We start from the raw sequence: 18822 nt of genomic DNA, 5'->3' as shown, positions 1-18822 counted from the left end.
GAGCAAATCTGGGTTCAAATCGATGTAAGATGTTCCACAGAAGTGGGTTAGGAAAGATTTGGCTTGCAAGTCTGACGTTTCCATCAGCAGGTCTATCTTTGAAGCAAGTGCTCAGAATGAACATTCCTTTGGCCAATGGATGGTGGGTTATTTCCATGAGTATGTGCTGTTTTCAAGAGATTTTATTCCTGATTCTGTGCCACTCCACATTCAGCAAAATGACAATTTTGGAAGAAGAAATATTTTTACTTGGTTTCTCTGAGATAAATCAAATGTAAATGTGCAAATTAGAATATCAAGAAGCCTCCTTTTAAGAGGAAATATTCCTATTTCAGTTGACATATATTATGAAATTGAATATGTGTATAGTGTTGGAGGTTTACAAGAATCACCAGCACTTATGAATGGTATTTTCCCCTAAGGAAAATGGAATTGTTTAGGAAATCTTCTAAGATTGGGACTAGTAAGCAATTAGAAAGTGTACCTTGTCTAGGGTTGGACAAACCATAAAGGTTCTGCCCGGTGACATATAGACATACGGACGTCAATTAGCCAAATTATGCCACTGTTCCTCATCTCACTCTCCCCAGAAACTTAGAGCCAGTGACATGTTGCTGACTTAGTTTTGACAATAACTCTTGTACCTGTCCTAAGTATCTCTGTTTCCCAGCAAGCCCACATACCTCTAGTTCAGCCGGGCTGTTGGCTCCATCCCCGCTCATCCCAGCTCTTCATCTTCAGAGTCAGATGGAGGGATCCTTCTAACACACAGCTCAGATGAAGGATCACCGATGGACCGTTGTTCGTGACTGCATGTTGACCTCTCAGCATGGCATGTTCTGATTAAAGTGTACTTTTTTGGCCCAATCTCCCACTAATAATAATAATCCCTTTCTGTTTGTAAAGTGCTTTATATTTTTCAAAACACGCATGCATGTTATCACATTTAATCCTTCCAACAAACCTGTTCGGTTGGCAGGTATCACCCTCACTTCTCCCATAAAGAGTTATGTAGCTCTCCTTGAGATCGCACACCAGCTTGATGCATAAGGGAGTGAGCTTCCTGCCTCTCTGTTCCCCACCGTGCGCCCGCCTTGAGTCCAGACGCACACTCTGCGCCACCGCTGTGGGTGTCGCTCCACCATCACCAGAAGACCCTTTCTGTTTCATTGCTCCCACTCCCGCGCCTGTTCATGCACTATTCCCTCTCTCCAAAATAGCACCCCCCACTCCTGTCAAAATTCCCTTTGTCCTGAAACAATATTGGCAAAATGTTACTAATTGTTGAAGAAAGGTGATGCATCTATAGAATTCAATACATTTAAACATTTTAATATATATATATCTTTCCCAACTAGGGTTGTCAGATTTAGGGGAGGGGGAATCTAAGATATCAAGTCAAATATGAATTTCACATAGTCAACAAAATATTTTTAATATAAGTGTACCCCGTGCAATATTTGAGATATGCTAAAAATGCATCATTGTTCTTGAAATTAAACTTTAACTAAGTGTGCTAGATTTTATCTGGCCATCCGACTCCCAGCTCAAACAATAGCTCTTTAAGTAGAAATGAATTTTCCATCTCCTTCACCAAACTGAGCATTAGTTCAGCATTAGTGAGGTGACAAAAAAAATGGCAGATGAGTTTAAATACAAGGTGATCTGCCACTGGTGTCTCCCGCAGCCTCCTGTGTCTCTTTTTCTTCCTCCTGTCTTCTTTCCCCTCTCTCTTTACTCTTAGCCTTCTTCCCCTCCCTGCCTTCCTGCTTCTGTTTTCTTTGTAAGTGCCATATGTTTTTCCTTCCTTTCTTGTCTCTCCTGGTAATGTTGCAGATTCGTTGGCAAGGGCAGCTGCTCTTTACAGGTTTGTTCTAGTATTTTTCTTGTTATTGCTACAACATTTTAATAGATGTACTTAATAACCTCACAGTCTAAGACAGTCATGTTGCATTCTTTTATGTATCAGGGCTAATTAGAATATTAAGTTTATAAACAAAAAATGAGCAAGATGAAGCATGTTTCCATCTTAAATGGACTGTAAAGAAATAGGAAGTAACATTATGATAAGCCTTTAAGAAGTGTTGTAAGTGGAGGAAAGGGTTTGTTGAAATCTCCCCACCTACCAGCTCCCACTCCCTCCCCTACTTCCCAGCAAATGCAGGCACATTTTAGTGGTCCTCACGGTCCCAAACTACCAGTCATGGGACGAGACAGCTCAGAGTTACTTTATTTCCTCGGATTTATTTTCAAAGCGGGAGGTGAGCAAAAGTTTAAGACTTGGCTTAAAGGTATTAAAAGGCAGTTCTGATCTAATTTATTAAGTTACACCTTTCCTTTCTGGCAGTATATTAACAATACCCCTGAAGTCTCAGCATTTCAGCATGTTGACTTACTGTACTAATCTGTAATAAAGGAACTCAGCAATTTGCCTGTAACATGGTGTAGTCTTGGAAGAAATTCATCTTGTCCTTGTTCACTTGGAACCTTAGGGACAGCTGTAGTCAAAGGAAACTTTAAAAAAAGGAGTTTAAGTCCCTTAAACTTTTCACAAATTCATTACAGAACACTTAAATGCACCTGGTATATTAAGTGTCATAAAAATACGGTAAGTCAGAGGAGGTCAGCGTGCATTGCCTCTGTTTATGTTTTGAAATCTGCTTGCTACTCATTTCCCTCATTTTTAAGCCCTATTATATTTACACCTGGGCATCCATTTCTCCGAGGTGAAAGGAACGAAGGATATAAAATATCAGAGTAGCAGTGATTCTCAACAATGATTGCTGAAGAGATTTAACCACCATTGTTAATCTGACTTTAGTTCCTGACACAAGGCCAGTCCAGTAGGATTACAGTTTAAATATTGTGGGTAGAAGCACAAAGTGGAACTTGTAATGCTTTCCCCAACAGAAAGCAACGTAATAAAACACGATGCATTATGAGGAATGTCAGAAATCGAATGAAGGACCCAGTGATATTGATGAGAGTTATAGTGCTAAAACTGACCCTTCCAATGTGTTCTCTTTCCATCTTTACTTTCATTTCTTTGTTTCCTGATTCCCCTGGAAGTGTAGCTTCCCATATAATATTAGCTAGTACTTGAGTCAAAGATTAATCTTTAGAAGTTCATATTGAAAATAATTTGTGTCACTAAGTTAATTTTGCTGTTCACTGGTCTCTCAGTAAAGCTCTCCGGTGAAAATAACCACTGAGACTCACCACGGTGACGCAGTGACGAGAGCTGTTGTTCCTCTAGATCTGGCTCTGGCGCTGGACTCTGTGAACACACGTCACATGGTTTCCCTACCACTGAACCCCCACAACAAGCTTCTGGCGGTTAGTGGTGTTATTTCCTTGTTGGAGATGAGGGACTGGGGTTCGGGCAGGCTTCACCACTTGGCTGGTCTGGCTGTCCTCTTCCCTGTTGCCCTGAGCTGTTGCCATGCAGGCTGAAGCAAGGGCACTACCAGCAGGGGGGCCTGGAATTGAACCTGGCCCTGCTACTTAACAGCTGGGGAAGACAGGCAACTTGTTTCAACTTCCTGAGTTTCAGTTCACTTAGCTGGCAAATGAGAGTCATAATAATCTACTCCCAGGTTACTGCAATGGTTATAGGGCATAAAGAACTAAGCAAAGCCCCTAGACGAAATCATGTTCAGTAAGTGTTCGCTTTTAAAAAATGTGTATTCTTCCAACATGGGTCCCATTTTCTTAAGCTGCACCACTCAGGTCCTAGTGCTGAGACTATTGGATCATACATCAGGCATGGCAGACACTGTGGCTCATTAAAATGTGCAGGTTTTCCCTTTTCATTCAGTAATCTTCAAAGCTGTAGGTCTTGGGGGTGGGGAGTGACGGGGGATAAATGCAGACAACTGTACTTGAATAACAATAAAATAATTTTAAAAGAAAAAGAAAATTGTAGCTCTGGATGGTATGGCTCAGTGGATTGAGCATGGGCCTGCGAAGCAAAGGGTTGCTGGTTCAATTCCCAGTCAGGGCACATGCCTGGGTTGCAGGCCAGGCCCCCAGTAGGGGGCGTGTGAGAGGCAACCACATATAGGTGTTTCTGTCCCTCTCTTTCTCCCTCCCTTCCCCCTCTCTAAAAATAAATAAATAAAATCTTTAAAAAGAAAACTGTAGGTGTCCATTTTACTGTTTGGAACCTGAAATTGGAAGCTATAAAATTATTTCAGGGATGAATTGAGTTATTTTCCTTCTCAAAAGAAAAAAACGTGTTAAACTCCTGATTTTCTAAATCAGATTTGTATGTGTGTGTATGTGTGTGAAAGAGAGAGAAAAATAAATAAATGGGTAACGATAAGCACACACAATAAGGGTTTGAAGGGCATTAGCTGCAATTTTGTAAACCTACATTCTGGCGAAGTGATAACAGTTTTTTCAAGGCTGCTCCATACCTTCTGGGACTTTGGAGGCAGAAATCACTTTGGTGGTTATGTTTCCTATGTGTGTATGTCTTAATAATATATTCTGCTTACATCATAAATATTTACATACATCGATCTTTCCTAAGTGGTAAGTTTCTGGAGGGCATGGATTGGTCCCCACCTCTTTCTGTCCTAGCAGGCAACACTGTGACATGAGCAAGAAGAACTCCAGAAATGCAGGGGCATCCTACATGTAGCATACGATGTGCATATATGTACAGTCAGGGCCCTGGATTTGAAGTTAAAGGCCAGATTAGGGGCTTGACCTCATCTTCTACCCTTATTTTGTGAGCAAATGGTTTACCTACTTGAGTATCTGATCCTTCATTGACAAAAGGGGATGCAGATGCTTTTCTCATAGTGTTAGCTGAAAGTTAAATTAATAATCTGCAAGAAGATGCTCCATAAGTTGTTAAGGATGGCCCAGGTCAGTGGGTAGTGTTGTCATTTATGGAAATCAGTAGATGCTATTACCCTTCCCATTGTTTAGGTGTATTTTCCCACCTGTTCCTACATAGCCTTCCCATAGAAAGAGAGTTCCACGGGCTTAAACGAATCACCTTGATTGGAAAAGAGGGCTCACGTTGAGGGTTGGTGTCTAAATGAAACTCCAAAATAAGCAACGGAGCTGAAGAAAGTCAAACAAATGTGCTATTGTTTTGCAAAGGGTGTCTTGCATATTACATAGTAATAGGGGGATACGTGTCTCCAGCAAAGAATGGTTTCTGAATGTTTCAGTTCTCTGGGAAGAGGTTTAGAAACTGTACACTGTGATTCATTTTCAAAGAGAACACCAGATGTGTGTAGCAGTATATACAGTAACTTTAGCTCTAGCATCGGGTTGGGGGATGGAAGGACTGCCACCAGGAAGGACTTTGCTTCATTCAAGAGCCATAGTGTGAGTCACTGTCCTAGACCAGAGGAAATGACATTCTCCTGGTGGGCAGGACCACTGTCTTTGTGTGTCAAGGCTGCCTTCTTGATATGCCAAGGTAGGGGCTATGAAAACAGTGGAGTTGCAGGAGAAAGCATCAGGTTTGGGCCACAAGGGGAGAGAAAGAACAGGTGTAAGAGTCCAGGGCTTTGCAGGGTATTGGGAACAGTAAGGTAGACATAGTAACAGAAAGGAAAGATACTTTCTTTTCTTTAAGGGCAAATGATGGCTGAAAACTTGGAGGGTGACCTGGTCAGTCAGATTGGCTACTTCTGTGGTTAAAGGGAAGCAGATGATTGGCACAGATTGTCTCCTGTCTGGAGAATGTGTGCCCAGGAAGCTGTCCAACGGGCCCACCAACCCTGCCCCGGGAGAACACCTTGTTGGGGAAAAGGCTATAGGAGTGTTTTAGATCATGGGGATGGCAGCTGGAGTCACAGGTTCTAATTCTTTCTTATTACCGACTTCCGGTGTGACCTTTCCTATGAGTCTCTTCTCTCATTTATAGATTGAGGAATTAGATGAGCTATGTCTCGGGGTGTGAGGAAGAGTTCTCTGCCCACCAGGATTAATGCTAGGAGAGTTTTTGCTCCCCAGATAATTGTATTTCCCTGTATTGCTGAGGCATGTTGTAATTACTTTCACTGAGGGACAAGGAGCACATGTATGACAGGTAGTCAGGACAGTCGTTTGTAGGTGTTTAACTGGTTCTGAAAAGAACTCCCTGACATGCATTCTCATTTCTCCTGTTCATTGGAATGTTGCTTTAAATATTCACGCCCCAGTCTCTGCACATGGACAATAGAAAAGGCATCTTGTCCCAGCTTTTTTTTCCTTATTGTTGTGACTTCAGGAAACATCCAAGGGAAGCTAAGTCTGATCGGGCATCTGCTGTAGACCAGGCACTCTGACAAATGCCTTCCAGTGAAGGCAACTGCAAATGGTGTTACTGGTCAAGTAGGGTTGTCTGGTAGTGGTAGTGGCAGAAGACAATAAATAAAAGGTCATTTTACTTTCCTAGGGAGATAAAATTGCAACATTACCTATCAGGCCTGTCAATTTTTTTTCAAGTTGGCTTTGCAAATTCATACCCTCAGGCGGCTAGAATGAAGCGGGTGGGCTCCACCCCCCTCTATTCCAGGGTTGATGATGACATGCTGTTCCCTCAGTAGGAGGCTGCAGCTGCCTCCCAGGCTGGTGTCCAGCGCTGACCACAGGGCTGCCCGTGGCCTCCCAGCTTAGTCCCAGGGCACATTCCTCCCTGCCAAGTCTTTGCTGCTTTGTGGTGCTGTCTGGGTGCCCCCAACACACACACCTGCCAGGCCCTGTGGGCTCCAGGCTGGTCTTCACGGTGAGCAGGTAGCAGACAGCCCACCTGCTTGATGTCAACATCTGTGGGTGCGGCCCCAGGAAGAATGTGCCGCTCCCAGCCTCAGCTCAGGTAATTAATCCCCGCAACTGACAGGTGGCAACAGGCGGCCCTTTGGCTGGGGCCATCAGGAAAAGTGCTTGGAGGAAGGATTTTTTTTTGTGAAACTATCAAGAGCACAATTCGTACATGTCTGGCACCTAGACAACTGTGGCAGGAAGGGAGACGGGGAGGAGAAGCGACTGCCTTGCCAGACGACTATGGGGCCAGTTTGGGGATCTCTTCCTGCCCACCATTATGATAGATCCAATGGGATGTGGTGGCTCAGGACCTGCTTGCAAGCTTGCTTTGCAGAGTTCCCATTCCTGTGAAGTACATACAGTCTGAAGTGCAATGCCTTACTTGGGAATAAAGAAACTGGAGCCCAAGAGGGGAAATTACTTGCCTAAGATAACGCAGGAAGTCAGTGGGCAGGTGTAAGACTAGAACCTTGTCTTCTTGACTTCCTGTGCACAGTTCTTTGGGCAATGTTTTCTGTGCCGTTATACGGATGCAGGATAGAAATGAGGTGCTAAGACTGGTCTAGTCCCAGGAAGGATTATTAGTTAGCTCTTGAATGATATTTTGGTTTTCCACTGACCTTTTAAAGTTGACTTCTCAAGGAAACACCCCCATTCGGCCCTCAAGCCGCACACATGCATGCACTGTCTCATTTAGTTTTGGGTATTTGGGTACACCATCCATCACAGCCATTGTACACACTAACCTGTTTGTTTAGAGTACATTTGCTTAACTAAAACTTTTTGACAGGATTACTTTTAAATTATTAAATGTTTTAGAAAGAAGCTGAATATCTCCTTATTTCCACTTTATTTTAATCAACCCAAATTTATTCAGAAGGCCAAAAACATCGTTGATGTATTTAAGCCTTAACTTACCTTTCACTAAGCCCCCACCGACCCTCCATTGTAGCTAATTTGTCCTAAGTGTTAGTGGCCATAGCTACATCTGGTTTTATGTACCCAGGTGAGTTCTGTGGGATAATGGCCAATAGGTCATATTGTGCATAGTGTCACATTACAGAAGATTTAAAACATTTCCCGTTAGCAGTTGTGCATGCCTGATATGGGTTTATCTGGAAGCTGGCATGACAGTATCAGGATGGCTTGGACGCTACTCTATAGAGTTGCTTCCCTTGACAGTGGATTGAGTCTTGAGGTAGTTACATAATTATTGATTTCTTTATTTTATGGAATATTATTGTATCCATATCCTTGGACATTTGTGGGTCAGGGTAGCCTTGTGACATGGCATTTACATAAGATATGTTGCTTTCTTCTGGGAGAGGTTAATAGAGTGAAGTTTTGAGTTTTTAAAAACTTACCGGGTTGACTGTGGTTAACAGAATCATGTAGGTTTCAAGGGTACGTTTCTACGATACGAGATCTGTGTACTGCACTATGTCCACCACCCAAAGTCAAACCATCTTCCCTCACCACATGTCAGACCCCTGCACCTCCTATCACCCCTCACCCCCTTCCCTCTGGTAACCACCACACTGCTGTCTGTTGTTGGTTTATTTGTTTGTTCGTCGATGGACTGGAGAGGTGGGGTCTTTGCTGCACCTTCAGGAAATGGAGCTGTTGAAAAATTATGCAGGTGCGTGCCGATATTAGCTGGCATCTCTATGCATTGTGATACCGAATTACCAGCCTGGCAGCCAAGAGCATGTAATATAGTATGTCTACTGAGGCAGGTGGTGACGGGGAGGTTGTAGTTACAGGAGAGCTCCCCGCCCCCTTCTCTTTGCAACATATTATTAGTAAAGGAGCTGAATTTACTCTCGTTTTCCAAAATCCCCTGGAATCATTTTATCTGAACATGATATTTGGCTCTGAGCATCTCACTCCTCAATATGTCAAATTCCCTCCCCTCCATCCCTCCCAAAACAAAACAAAACTTAGGCAAAGCTCGCTTTTCCTTTTTTTTAGGGATATTGTGTAGCAAGGGTTTAGTTTGTGTGTTAGTTTTGAGGTATTTCTGTTTCATGCCACTGTAGAAATACTTTGTGTGCATGTTTAAGACTGTGCGAGAGGAAATTTGTTTAAAGCTCAAGAAAAAAATGGCTCTTCATTTTTGCTCATAGGCTACCACTTCCTAGGAATAAGCACCATATTGATATGCATACATCTACATAAGTACACACATTGATTCCTATACTTTTTGTGTTTTTCTGACCAAAAGTCAGAATGATTATCAACACTTTTACTTCCACATTCTTTTTAAAGAGTTTTCTTTGTCAACATGTACCTGGTAACTGGGCTCTAACAGATTTGCAACATTGAATAAAATTTTCTAAATAAAAGAAACATGGTAGATGAACTGATATAGCTCCCTTATTCTCTTCCTTTGAATTATTAAGTTAGGGTTTCAGGAGATCGCATGAGTTGCCTGAAATTTCTCAGTGAGGGTCAGGAATCTGTGACTTCATCTGCGAGGTCAATTACTTTAGGAGTGAATCTTTCACAAATGGTTTTTAAAATATCTATCACAGTATTTCATTTTCTAATTTTACATGAAGACTTGCCTAATTTAAAGAGACACAAGTTTCTGTGCTGTCTTACCTAAATATGTAAAAGGAAAAAGGATAACTATGACCACTGCTGGTTTATCAAGCCTGGGACCTGAAGGAGTAAAACTGGTTCTTAAAACAACTCGTGGGCATTTCATGTTATTCCTGTATTCAGGATTCTCATATTATAACCTTATAATCCTGTAAGAAATTGGTGATCATATTTTTTTGGATGACCTCCAGGCTTTATATTTGTGTTTCTATTCATATTGTATATTTATCTAATTCATTCTGGTGGCAAGTATACCAGTTCCACTTTGGCCCTATACTATGAGCGTTAAGACTACATGGTACATGGGGAAGCATGTTGGTCTGTGGGCCAAGATGATCCTTGTTGCTGTGTGTTTTGGAGCAAATCTTGTCTCATTTCTGGTGCTTGGATTTCTCTTGTGTAACCGAAGTGGCTGAACCAAATCATCTCTAAGCTTTTCCTGGTCTAACTTTCTAAGAAAAGCCTAGCAATGTTCTCTTGAACTAAAAATGCCTTGAAACAGGTGACTCAGCAATAGAAACACAAACTCAAGTCCTTGGTTTAAAATAGCAGTTTGATTTTCTGTAGAAACTCAGTCACTAGAGTATGTGATGTACTTGAAAAGGTGTTCGCTTTCCGGGAGAAAGGAAATCTGACTTCATCTCCACAATGCCTAGATTTAGTTGTGTAACCTTTCGAAATCATTTTTTCAGGGATGCTCTCCGGACCCTTCAAACTAAATAGAACCCCACATTTTGGCATGTCTTCCTCTACTTTTTCTTCAGAACATGTATGACAGTTTTAGAAAGAACGTGTTTAATGTCAGTATTTCCTTTAAACCAATTCCCTTAGGGTAGGAGATACTGCCAGTTCCCTGGGATCCAGGACAGAGCCTGGCATGAAGCAGGGCTCACTAAATATCGATTGGATTAACTGATGTCACTTCTGTCAGCCTAAATTTTACATCTGAAAATTCAGGGGGGAAGACGGTTTGGACAATACATGGTATAAGGTTCCTTCTGGGTTCTAACATCTAACTTCTATGTTCTCTATCTTCTAAAATTCTAAGCCTGAAACAATTTTGTAGGTTAGTGCTGCTTGTGCTAAATTCATTCACTAAAAATTTTAATTAAGAGATATTTCAGGTCCTGGCTGGTGTAGCTCAGTGGACTGAGCATGGGCTGTGAACCAAAGGGTTGCCAGTTTGATTCCCAGTCAGGGCATATTCCTGGGTTGCAGGCCAGGTCCCCAGTGGGGGCCACGAGAGAGGCAACCACACACTGGTGTTTCTCTAACTCTCTTTCTCCTTCTCTTCCCCTCTCTCTAAAAATAAATAAATAACATCTTTTAAAAAAGAGAGATATTTCAAGCATATAAAACATGGTAAGTAAATTTAGACACCTTATGTGTATCTAACAAATGTTAAAAAGCTCCATATTGCTTTAAATATTTTCTTTAAATAGAATATTACAGATAAGGCAGAAGGTCTCATTCCCCTGTCACCTACTGTTAAAACAAATGAAATACATCTATGGCTAAAAACATCGATAAATCTTGCAAACACAGGAAGTGCAAATAGCAGATTACTAACATTAAGTTTTGAGCAGCATAATTTAAGTTTTAAAGACACAAAATTATAGTACATGCACTTATGAACATATATATGAGTATTTTAAGTATATAGAAGCAGATAAACCAAATTCATTCATTATTAAAACAAATGAATCTAATAACATGGTTTAGAACTTAGTGAGTACTAGCAGATCAATATGAAATGTATGATTCATTATAAATGGTTAATATTCAAACTTCAGCAGGCTAATTATCTGGCAACAACTACTTTCTGATAAAGTTGAAATAGTGTTTTCACAATGCTCCCAAAATTACTTAAGCTACACTGAACACTTAACGTGGAAAATTTTAGAAAGATGAGGCTTCAGTAATTATCCATAATATGTGGCTTTGACGTTGTTCTTTGCAGTTGACTAAGGCTTCTGATACCTGTAATTTTTCCCTCCATTCTAAGGGATGCATATTGTATATTATAATTTTTTTCTTTTGCAAGAGGTAAAGTGACTGCATAAAAGCCTAGGAATAAATAGAAGAGGCAGAAATCAAATCTCATCTTTGGTCCCTAGTCCAGTAAAGTTGCTTCCTGTTGTTGGTGTGGGTTAAGAGCCCTTTTCCACTGTTCTTGGCTTTGAGAACTAAGCCTTTTCCTCTTTGTTAATTCCAGTGTTACCTCATGTTATTTTATTTTCTTTGTCCAAAAGTAAAATAATTATTTTTCCTTTTTCCATTTGTATGAGAGTCCATTGACTAAGTCAGGTACTAATTACCTATTGAATATTGAGAGCCCTGTATTAACACTAACTCTCATTCATTCTGCTTTGCTTTTAGAAAAGGGATAAGCAAATAACATATTTGTGTAAGCGTCTTTTTTTCCTAATGAATAATAGTACTTGGTCTGTTTTGGTGCTTCCCTGCATATCTTTTATAATGAAAACTAGAAGAGTGGCTTTTAGTAAGTCTAAAACATTTCTTCCATCTCTCCATCTTTTCATTTATTCTGCTGCCTTAGGTTAGAGCCTCTTCATTTCTTGCCTAAATTGTTCCTGATAAGTCTCTCTTCTTCCTACTTTGTTCCTATTGCTTCCTACTTGTTCCTGCCAGCTTCATTTAACTTACTACATAGAACTGACTGGGCTTTCCCCTGCTTTACAATGCTCGGTGACTCTCCTTTGTCTGCTGGTGGAGTCCACCTGTTTTTTGTAACATGCATGGATGGTCAGAAGCTGGTAACTGCCTTCCTAGCTTAGACTCATTGTTTTCTGCTCTACCCCTCCTCATACTTCTCCCAGCCCCATCTATATATTTCAACCATAGTTCACATCCCCTTGCTTATATTTGTGATATTCTCTCTTTATGGAAACAGTGCTTTCGGCCTTTAATGCCTACCTGAAATATCACAACCTCTGTGAAACTCTTCTTCTCTACTTTGGTGGAATACATTTACTTTTCTCCTTCTTTTTTTTATCTCCAACCAATCCATCAGCAAAAATCTGGTTAAAATATATCGGAAAACCAACTGTTTCTCACCGACTCCACAGCTGGTCTTTGCCTCTCTCACTTTCCACTTGGGGTATTTGCAGTAGGTCCCTTACTGGTCTCCTGATCTCCCTGCTTCTGTCTTAGAACCTTAAAGTCTGTTTTGCCCTTCACATAACAGCTAGAATCTTATTAAAATGAAATTAAACCATCTCACCTTCTCAAACCTCTTGCAGTAGCTTTCTATCTCACGTCAAAGAAAGCTGAAGTCCTTAACCCTGGCCTATAAGGCCTTGCATGATCTGGCCCCCATATGCTCTCTGATTTCTGACCTTATCCCCCATCACTATAGCCTTTGCTCACTTCTCTCCAGAGTTGACACATTGCTTGTAAATTTTACATGGAAATTCAAAGGACCTAGAATTGCCGAAACAATTTGGAAAAAGGTGAATAAAATTGGAAGACTTAAATTACCTGATTTTAAGATTGACTTTAATAAAGTTAGATTAATCCAGACAGTGGGATACTAATGTATGAGTAGACACATAGAACAATAGAAGAGAAAGCAGTGTCCAGATAATAAGTTGAGCACACATGGCCTATTAGTTTTCAAAAAAAGATGTCAAAGCAATTCAACCAGGGGAAAAGATAAAGCTAATCTTTTGAACCAGTGGTGTTGGAACAACCGAACATTCATTTTTTTAAAAGATTTTATTTATTTATCTTTAGAGGGGAAGGGAAGGAGAGAGGGAGCGAAACGTCAATGTATGGTTGCCTTTTGTGCATCCCCTGCTGGGAACTGGCCTGCAACCCCGGCATGTGCTCTGACTGGGAATCGAACCGCGATTGTCTGGTTCACAGGCCCGTGCTCAATCCACTAAGCTACACCAGCCAGGGATCTGAACATTCATTTTTAAAAAAGGGAAAGGAGGAGGAGGTTGGGAAGAAGAGATAAAAAAGAGACTGAAAGTACATATAGGACTAAGTGCAAGAGCAAAGATCATAAATCTCCTACAAGGAAACATAGAAAATACTTCTAACATGGGGTTAGACCAAGATTGCTTAGGCCACAAATAACTTGAGCACTAAAGGCAAAATACTGATACATCTTCAAAATTAACTGTTTTAGAGAAGCACAGAAAACGGGGTAAAAAAGGTAAGCTACAGACTGGGAGAACATATTTTTTAAAAACTTACATAAGATAAAGGACTTGTATTCAGAATACATACAGAGCTTATTCAACTCAAAATAAGAACAAAAACAATACAATTAAAATGTATAGAGTATGAAAGATTTGAACAAACACTTCAAAAAAAATAGCAAATTAGCCTATAAAACAAATAAGTGCATTACTTTATTATATGAAAGTATAATTCAAATGTATATAAAATAACTATATGAAAAATGCTCAATGTCATTAATAATATGGGAGATGCTAATCTGAACCACGAGGGGAATCACCACATACCAGCTGGAGTGGCATTAAAGCTGACAATACCAAGTGCTGGTGAAGATGTGAAATGCTCATACATTGCTTGTACCATGTGCAGTGACACAGCTTCTTTGTAAAACAGTTTGGCAGTTTCTTATAAAATTGGGCATACAGTTACCCAGCAATCACACCTCTAGGTCCTAATCCAAAAAAATGAAAATGTATGTCTTCACTAAGATTTATAGATGAAGGTTCATAATAGTTACATTCTTAGTAAATACAAAATGGAAAAAATTAGTGAATTGATAAATAATGGGATTCCACTAAATAATAATATGGAGTATGTGGAAAAATATGGATGAATCCTAAAAACATTATGCTAAGTAAAAGAAGCCTGACACATGAGATCATATACTTTATTATTTAATTTTTATAAAATTCTAAAAAGGCAAATGCACAATGAGAGAAAGCAGGTATTCAATTGCCTGGGAAAGGGCTGGGGAGAGGATTAACTGCAAAGCAGCATTAGGTCATTTTGATGATGAGGGAGGTGAGGAAGAGGGTGGAAATCATCTATATCTTGATTGTGTTAGTGGTTACACGAGTGTGTACAATTGCCTAAAGTAATCAATTTGCACTTAAAAATGGATGTACATGATAGTAAATGATGTCTTAAGGCTGATTAAAACAAAGCATACATACCCAAAAGAAGAGATTGGGTGTTAGAATCAAAGAATTTCAAATCAATGTTGGGAGCATTTTAAAGCTGAATGTTAAAAGTCCCAGTGGGAAAGAAAGAGAGGCATTAAAAGAAGCCAGAGCTGTTCCAATGTGAACTCTCTGTTGAATTACTGAGGTATTTAAAAATCTTGGCATATATCAGGTTCTCATTTTTTTGTGATCTTGCAGGGGCCTGGAAAATTGGTGAAGATGATAGTGCCTATTTGGTAGTGACTAAGGAAGCAGGCAAGTCTAAGGAATTATGAATATAGTATAGGCCAGGGAGACAGAATTTAGGCTGGAAAAATATTAAATGTCTTCGCAGAACCAATTAACAATCAGTGAAGCTAATCCAGTGGCAGAAGCTTAGCTTTGTAAAGAACTGGCCATGCCAGACCCTCTAGTAACTGACTGGCAGGCATAGTAGCTTAACCAGAAGCCATAGTCCAAATGTTTCTTGGCCCTCGTCATCTATTTAGATGTAGTCAATAGAAAATCCTCATCACTAAAATTGGAAAATATGGTCTACAGTACTAGATCAATCCTAGCTTAGAAATGATACCGAAATTGGCCTGGTGTGGTATGGAGAACAGAGGAAAAACATGAATGCTCCAGATAGGGAATAGCATGTTTGAATTGTGGGTGGTGTGTTTGAGGCATTCAGAGGTTTGTGTAGAACATGGGGTGGAAGTGTGTGAGTTTGGTGGAGTGAAAGGAAAGAATGGAAGAGATGAGGCCAGAACATAAAGGGCCTTAATAAATCATGCAAGAGAGCAGAACTTTACTCGTGAATTCCCCAGTTCTGTAATAGAAGTCCTAGCAGGCAGCTGGTACAGTATGAGGGTTCAAGGTGGCTTCCAGGGTTTTTTCACTTCTTTTACTTACTGCCTCTCCCTACACTTATATGAACAAACATTATTATACTGAGAAACAAAGATGAATTATTGATGTTAAGTAGACAAATTTTGAGTCCATTTTAATGTTAAAGAAGATTGTATACCTTTACATTGTTTTTTTTAAAATAACCATGTTGTTGAGAAGTAGAAGAATGTGAAAGTACAAAAATGTGTACCCCCAAGTTGAGAGAATAGAGGAATGAGGGACTATTATCAGACAAAGACCGACTCCTATATGCTGGTTGCTAGCCAGCTCTTCTCTGTGACCTCAGACAAGTCTTAATTTTCTCTATGCCTTAATTTTCTTATCTGTAAAGTAGGCGTAAAAATATTGATGCATTATCTGTTATCTGCAGTTCTGAAATTCAAAGAGCTCTGAACACCAGCATTGGTTTTGTTTTAGTTTCATAAGTTTGTACCAAACTCATCTGGTGGGGAAATCCAGGCTGAGTTTGAGGCTTTATAGTCTTTTCCCAGAGGGTGTGTGTGTTCATGAATTTGCCAGAAATGTTCAGGTTCGGTTATGGAGCATCGCCCTAGATCCCGCTGACGCTGTTTATAATACATGCTATGTAACCTTCCCTCCCTTCCTAAAATCTAAACAGGTCTGGATCCTGAAACTCGTGGCCCCAGGATTTTCAGATAAGAGATCATGTATCTGTAATACCTTCCTCGAAGGGTGATGTGAAGATTACATTTCTCACAAGAGAATTGAGAAAATGGAGAAGCTGTTCTTATTTATTAAGTTCAAAAATTAGATTCCCTTCTCTCCATCCCTGAGGACAAGTGAGAATTAACACCTGATGAGGCCCAAATATATTCTTAGTAATCTGTATTTTAGTCTGTCAAGTTTGATTTATAGTATATCAATTATTGAAGTGGAATGTTTCTCTTAACTGTCCTTCTCTAAACACTTATCATTCTTTTTTTCAATCTACATACTTGGATGGGTGCCTTATTTGCCTTCAGGTGTTTGCTGACAGACTTTCTTTTCATCCGTCTTTCCTACGGTGCACCTTATGAAACTCATGGTTAGATTACTAATAAAAATACAATTTATTTTCTTGGAGTTCTCAGTAAATGTGAGCTCTTAACATGGCCTAAGAAAATATCTTTGTTTTTAAAGTCATTGGTTAAAAACACTAGAGCAAAAATATCCATCTAGATTTCAATCAGTGCTTCCTGAGCCGAATTTTATTTCTGTGGTTGATTTTTTGGCATGCGTCCTGTTTCTTCAAGCTATCCAAAACCCTTTCATTGCATTTAATCCTTGACCTGCGGGCCTGGAGAGCTGATTATGCAATGCACTTTTAATATTAGGAAGTGTTTAACTGAAAATTTCATATGCTGAAATACTTGGGATAGAAAGTAAAATTATTTAAATACATGTTATATTTCGAAAAGCAAGAGATAAAACACCTTTAATTGTGCTTTTGCCTTCAGTCAGCATTGGGTTGGAACAAATCAATAATGACTCTTTGCCTCTTTGGCTCCTGCTCCCCCACGTCTTTCCCCCAGAAGGATGTTGTTGCCAACTTATAATTACAACCTGTGTGTGTATGTTTACCCTTGTTTGGGTAAGTGTTACTAGGTGCTCCACTCTTGGCTGGAAATTCTAGTGCCTGGGTGGTTTCACTCCAGCATCAAAGCGAGTGGATTGCAGTGATGGGGGACTGACCCAGAGAACAGGGGTGCTAGGGTTTACTACGGTAAAAGCACTGGAATGGAGACTTTCTGTACTGATTCAGAGGTGGAAAGAGAAAGCAACACAGGATAAGACTCCCCCCACCTTTTGATTCTAACTGGTCTCATATTTTCTCAATCCTATTTTGCCAGTTCTATAGCCAACCAAACAACTGAACAACCAACCACCAAAATTCTTCTCCCTGCAGAAGGAAGTGTGTGCAGGAAAGGTTTCACTCACTTGTAGATGCAAAAGTCACCATCTTGATCCTTTCACTGCATTATTTGCTGGGTTACATGAAGCCAGTCCTTCTTTCATGAAAGTATAGAATGGAATGGCCACTTGCAGATTTTGCATTCTCTTAGGTTATGCTGTTAGAAGTCAAGTGTGGCAGTTTGGGGGCATTGTTGCTTTGTTGTTTTCTAGCTAGTTAACTTCGAGTAAAATCTCCTCACTCTCTGCCAGATATTTCATCTTAAATTTTTTCCCATAAACCCTAATTCCTGGGAGTCTTTTCTAGAGTGCTGTAAGGGCAGGATAATCTGTTTAAAATCACTCAATTCATGTGAACATAATTTTTCCATTTAGTTTCTGGTGCTCTATAAAGCTGGTAATGGTATTAATCATTTAAACCCCCCTGAAACCCAATTTCTTCATCCTAAATAAATAATTCTATAAATGCATTTTGAAAAATGTTAAATTTTTGGTAAACATTAGATTTTTTTATATAAAGTAGAAAAATTCTTAGCTTGATTAATGAATATAACTCATTCTATTAAGATTGCTCACTGTCATGTACATAGTAGCCAATGGTAAACATACAACTATAAAGACTCTAAAAGGTAGACATAATTTCCTTGCTTTGACTTGGGGTGTAACAATATCTTCTATATGTTCTTCCTTCCATCATCTGCCTGTCTGTAAGCAGTATTCTACTGAGCTGAAGAAACTCTACTGCCAAATTGCCAAGACGTGCCCCATCCAGATCAAGGTGATGACCCCACCTCCTCAGGGTGCCGTCATCCGCGCCATGCCTGTCTACAAGAAAGCTGAGCATGTCACTGAGGTGGTGAAACGGTGCCCTAACCACGAGCTGAGCCGTGAATTCAATGAGGGTAAGGAGAAGAGGGTTCTTTGGCTATTCATCTAAGCTCCTGGAGAATAGAGGTTCTATGAAGACTTCTGTTTGGAGCCCACTTACCTGGTTCCAGCCTCTGCAAACTGATGGCAGCTTGGTCTACCTTTTATGGCTAACAGAGTATCTGAGACTAATGATCAATATATTTGTGGCTTTCACAATGATTGAGCTATTTAATTTAATGTTAGTAATGACTGGATAACCTGGACCTGCCTTTCTTTTCCCTACTTCTTATTTTCCCCTTTTAAATACAAGGAAGGTATAAGAAAAGCAATATGGCATTTGGTCATTTGGTCTATTCAGCACAGGCTAGGGAATCGAGCTTTCATGCTTTTCCCAGAATGATTTTCAAGGGCTGACCAGTTGAATGCTAGAAGGGTAAGAGGAAGGAGCATAATAGGTGAGCAATATGAAAAAATAGAAAAGTAAGAAAGAAAAAAAAGGAGAGAAGAGAAATAATAGGCAAGAGGAGTAAATAGAAATCTGCAACATAAGGCAGGGGCAGGCAGGAAAGTGAAAGACTGGGCTTCTGGGAACAGATGTCTTGGA

At 40.0% G+C, this 18822-nt stretch overlaps 1 protein-coding gene across 2 annotated transcripts in view; it reads left to right on the top strand.

Moving 5' to 3' along the window:
• Positions 1 to 18822, top strand: part of TP63 (tumor protein p63) — a 222155-nt gene that overhangs the window by 171719 nt on the left and 31614 nt on the right. For both annotated transcript variants that reach the window (XM_037131775.2, XM_037131776.2), the window contains one exon: positions 18064 to 18250. In XM_037131775.2, coding sequence (XP_036987670.1) covers positions 18064 to 18250 — 187 coding nt within the window. The remainder of the gene's footprint in view (positions 1 to 18063; positions 18251 to 18822) is intronic.

Source organism: Artibeus jamaicensis, unplaced genomic scaffold (genome assembly GCF_021234435.1).
Source record: "Artibeus jamaicensis isolate MK-2021 breed Jamaican fruit bat unplaced genomic scaffold, CSHL_Jam_final scaffold_474, whole genome shotgun sequence".
NCBI lineage: Eukaryota > Metazoa > Chordata > Mammalia > Chiroptera > Phyllostomidae > Artibeus > Artibeus jamaicensis.
The sequence above is the reverse complement of the archived record's forward strand: the minus strand, read 5'-3'. Positions and strand labels throughout refer to the sequence as shown.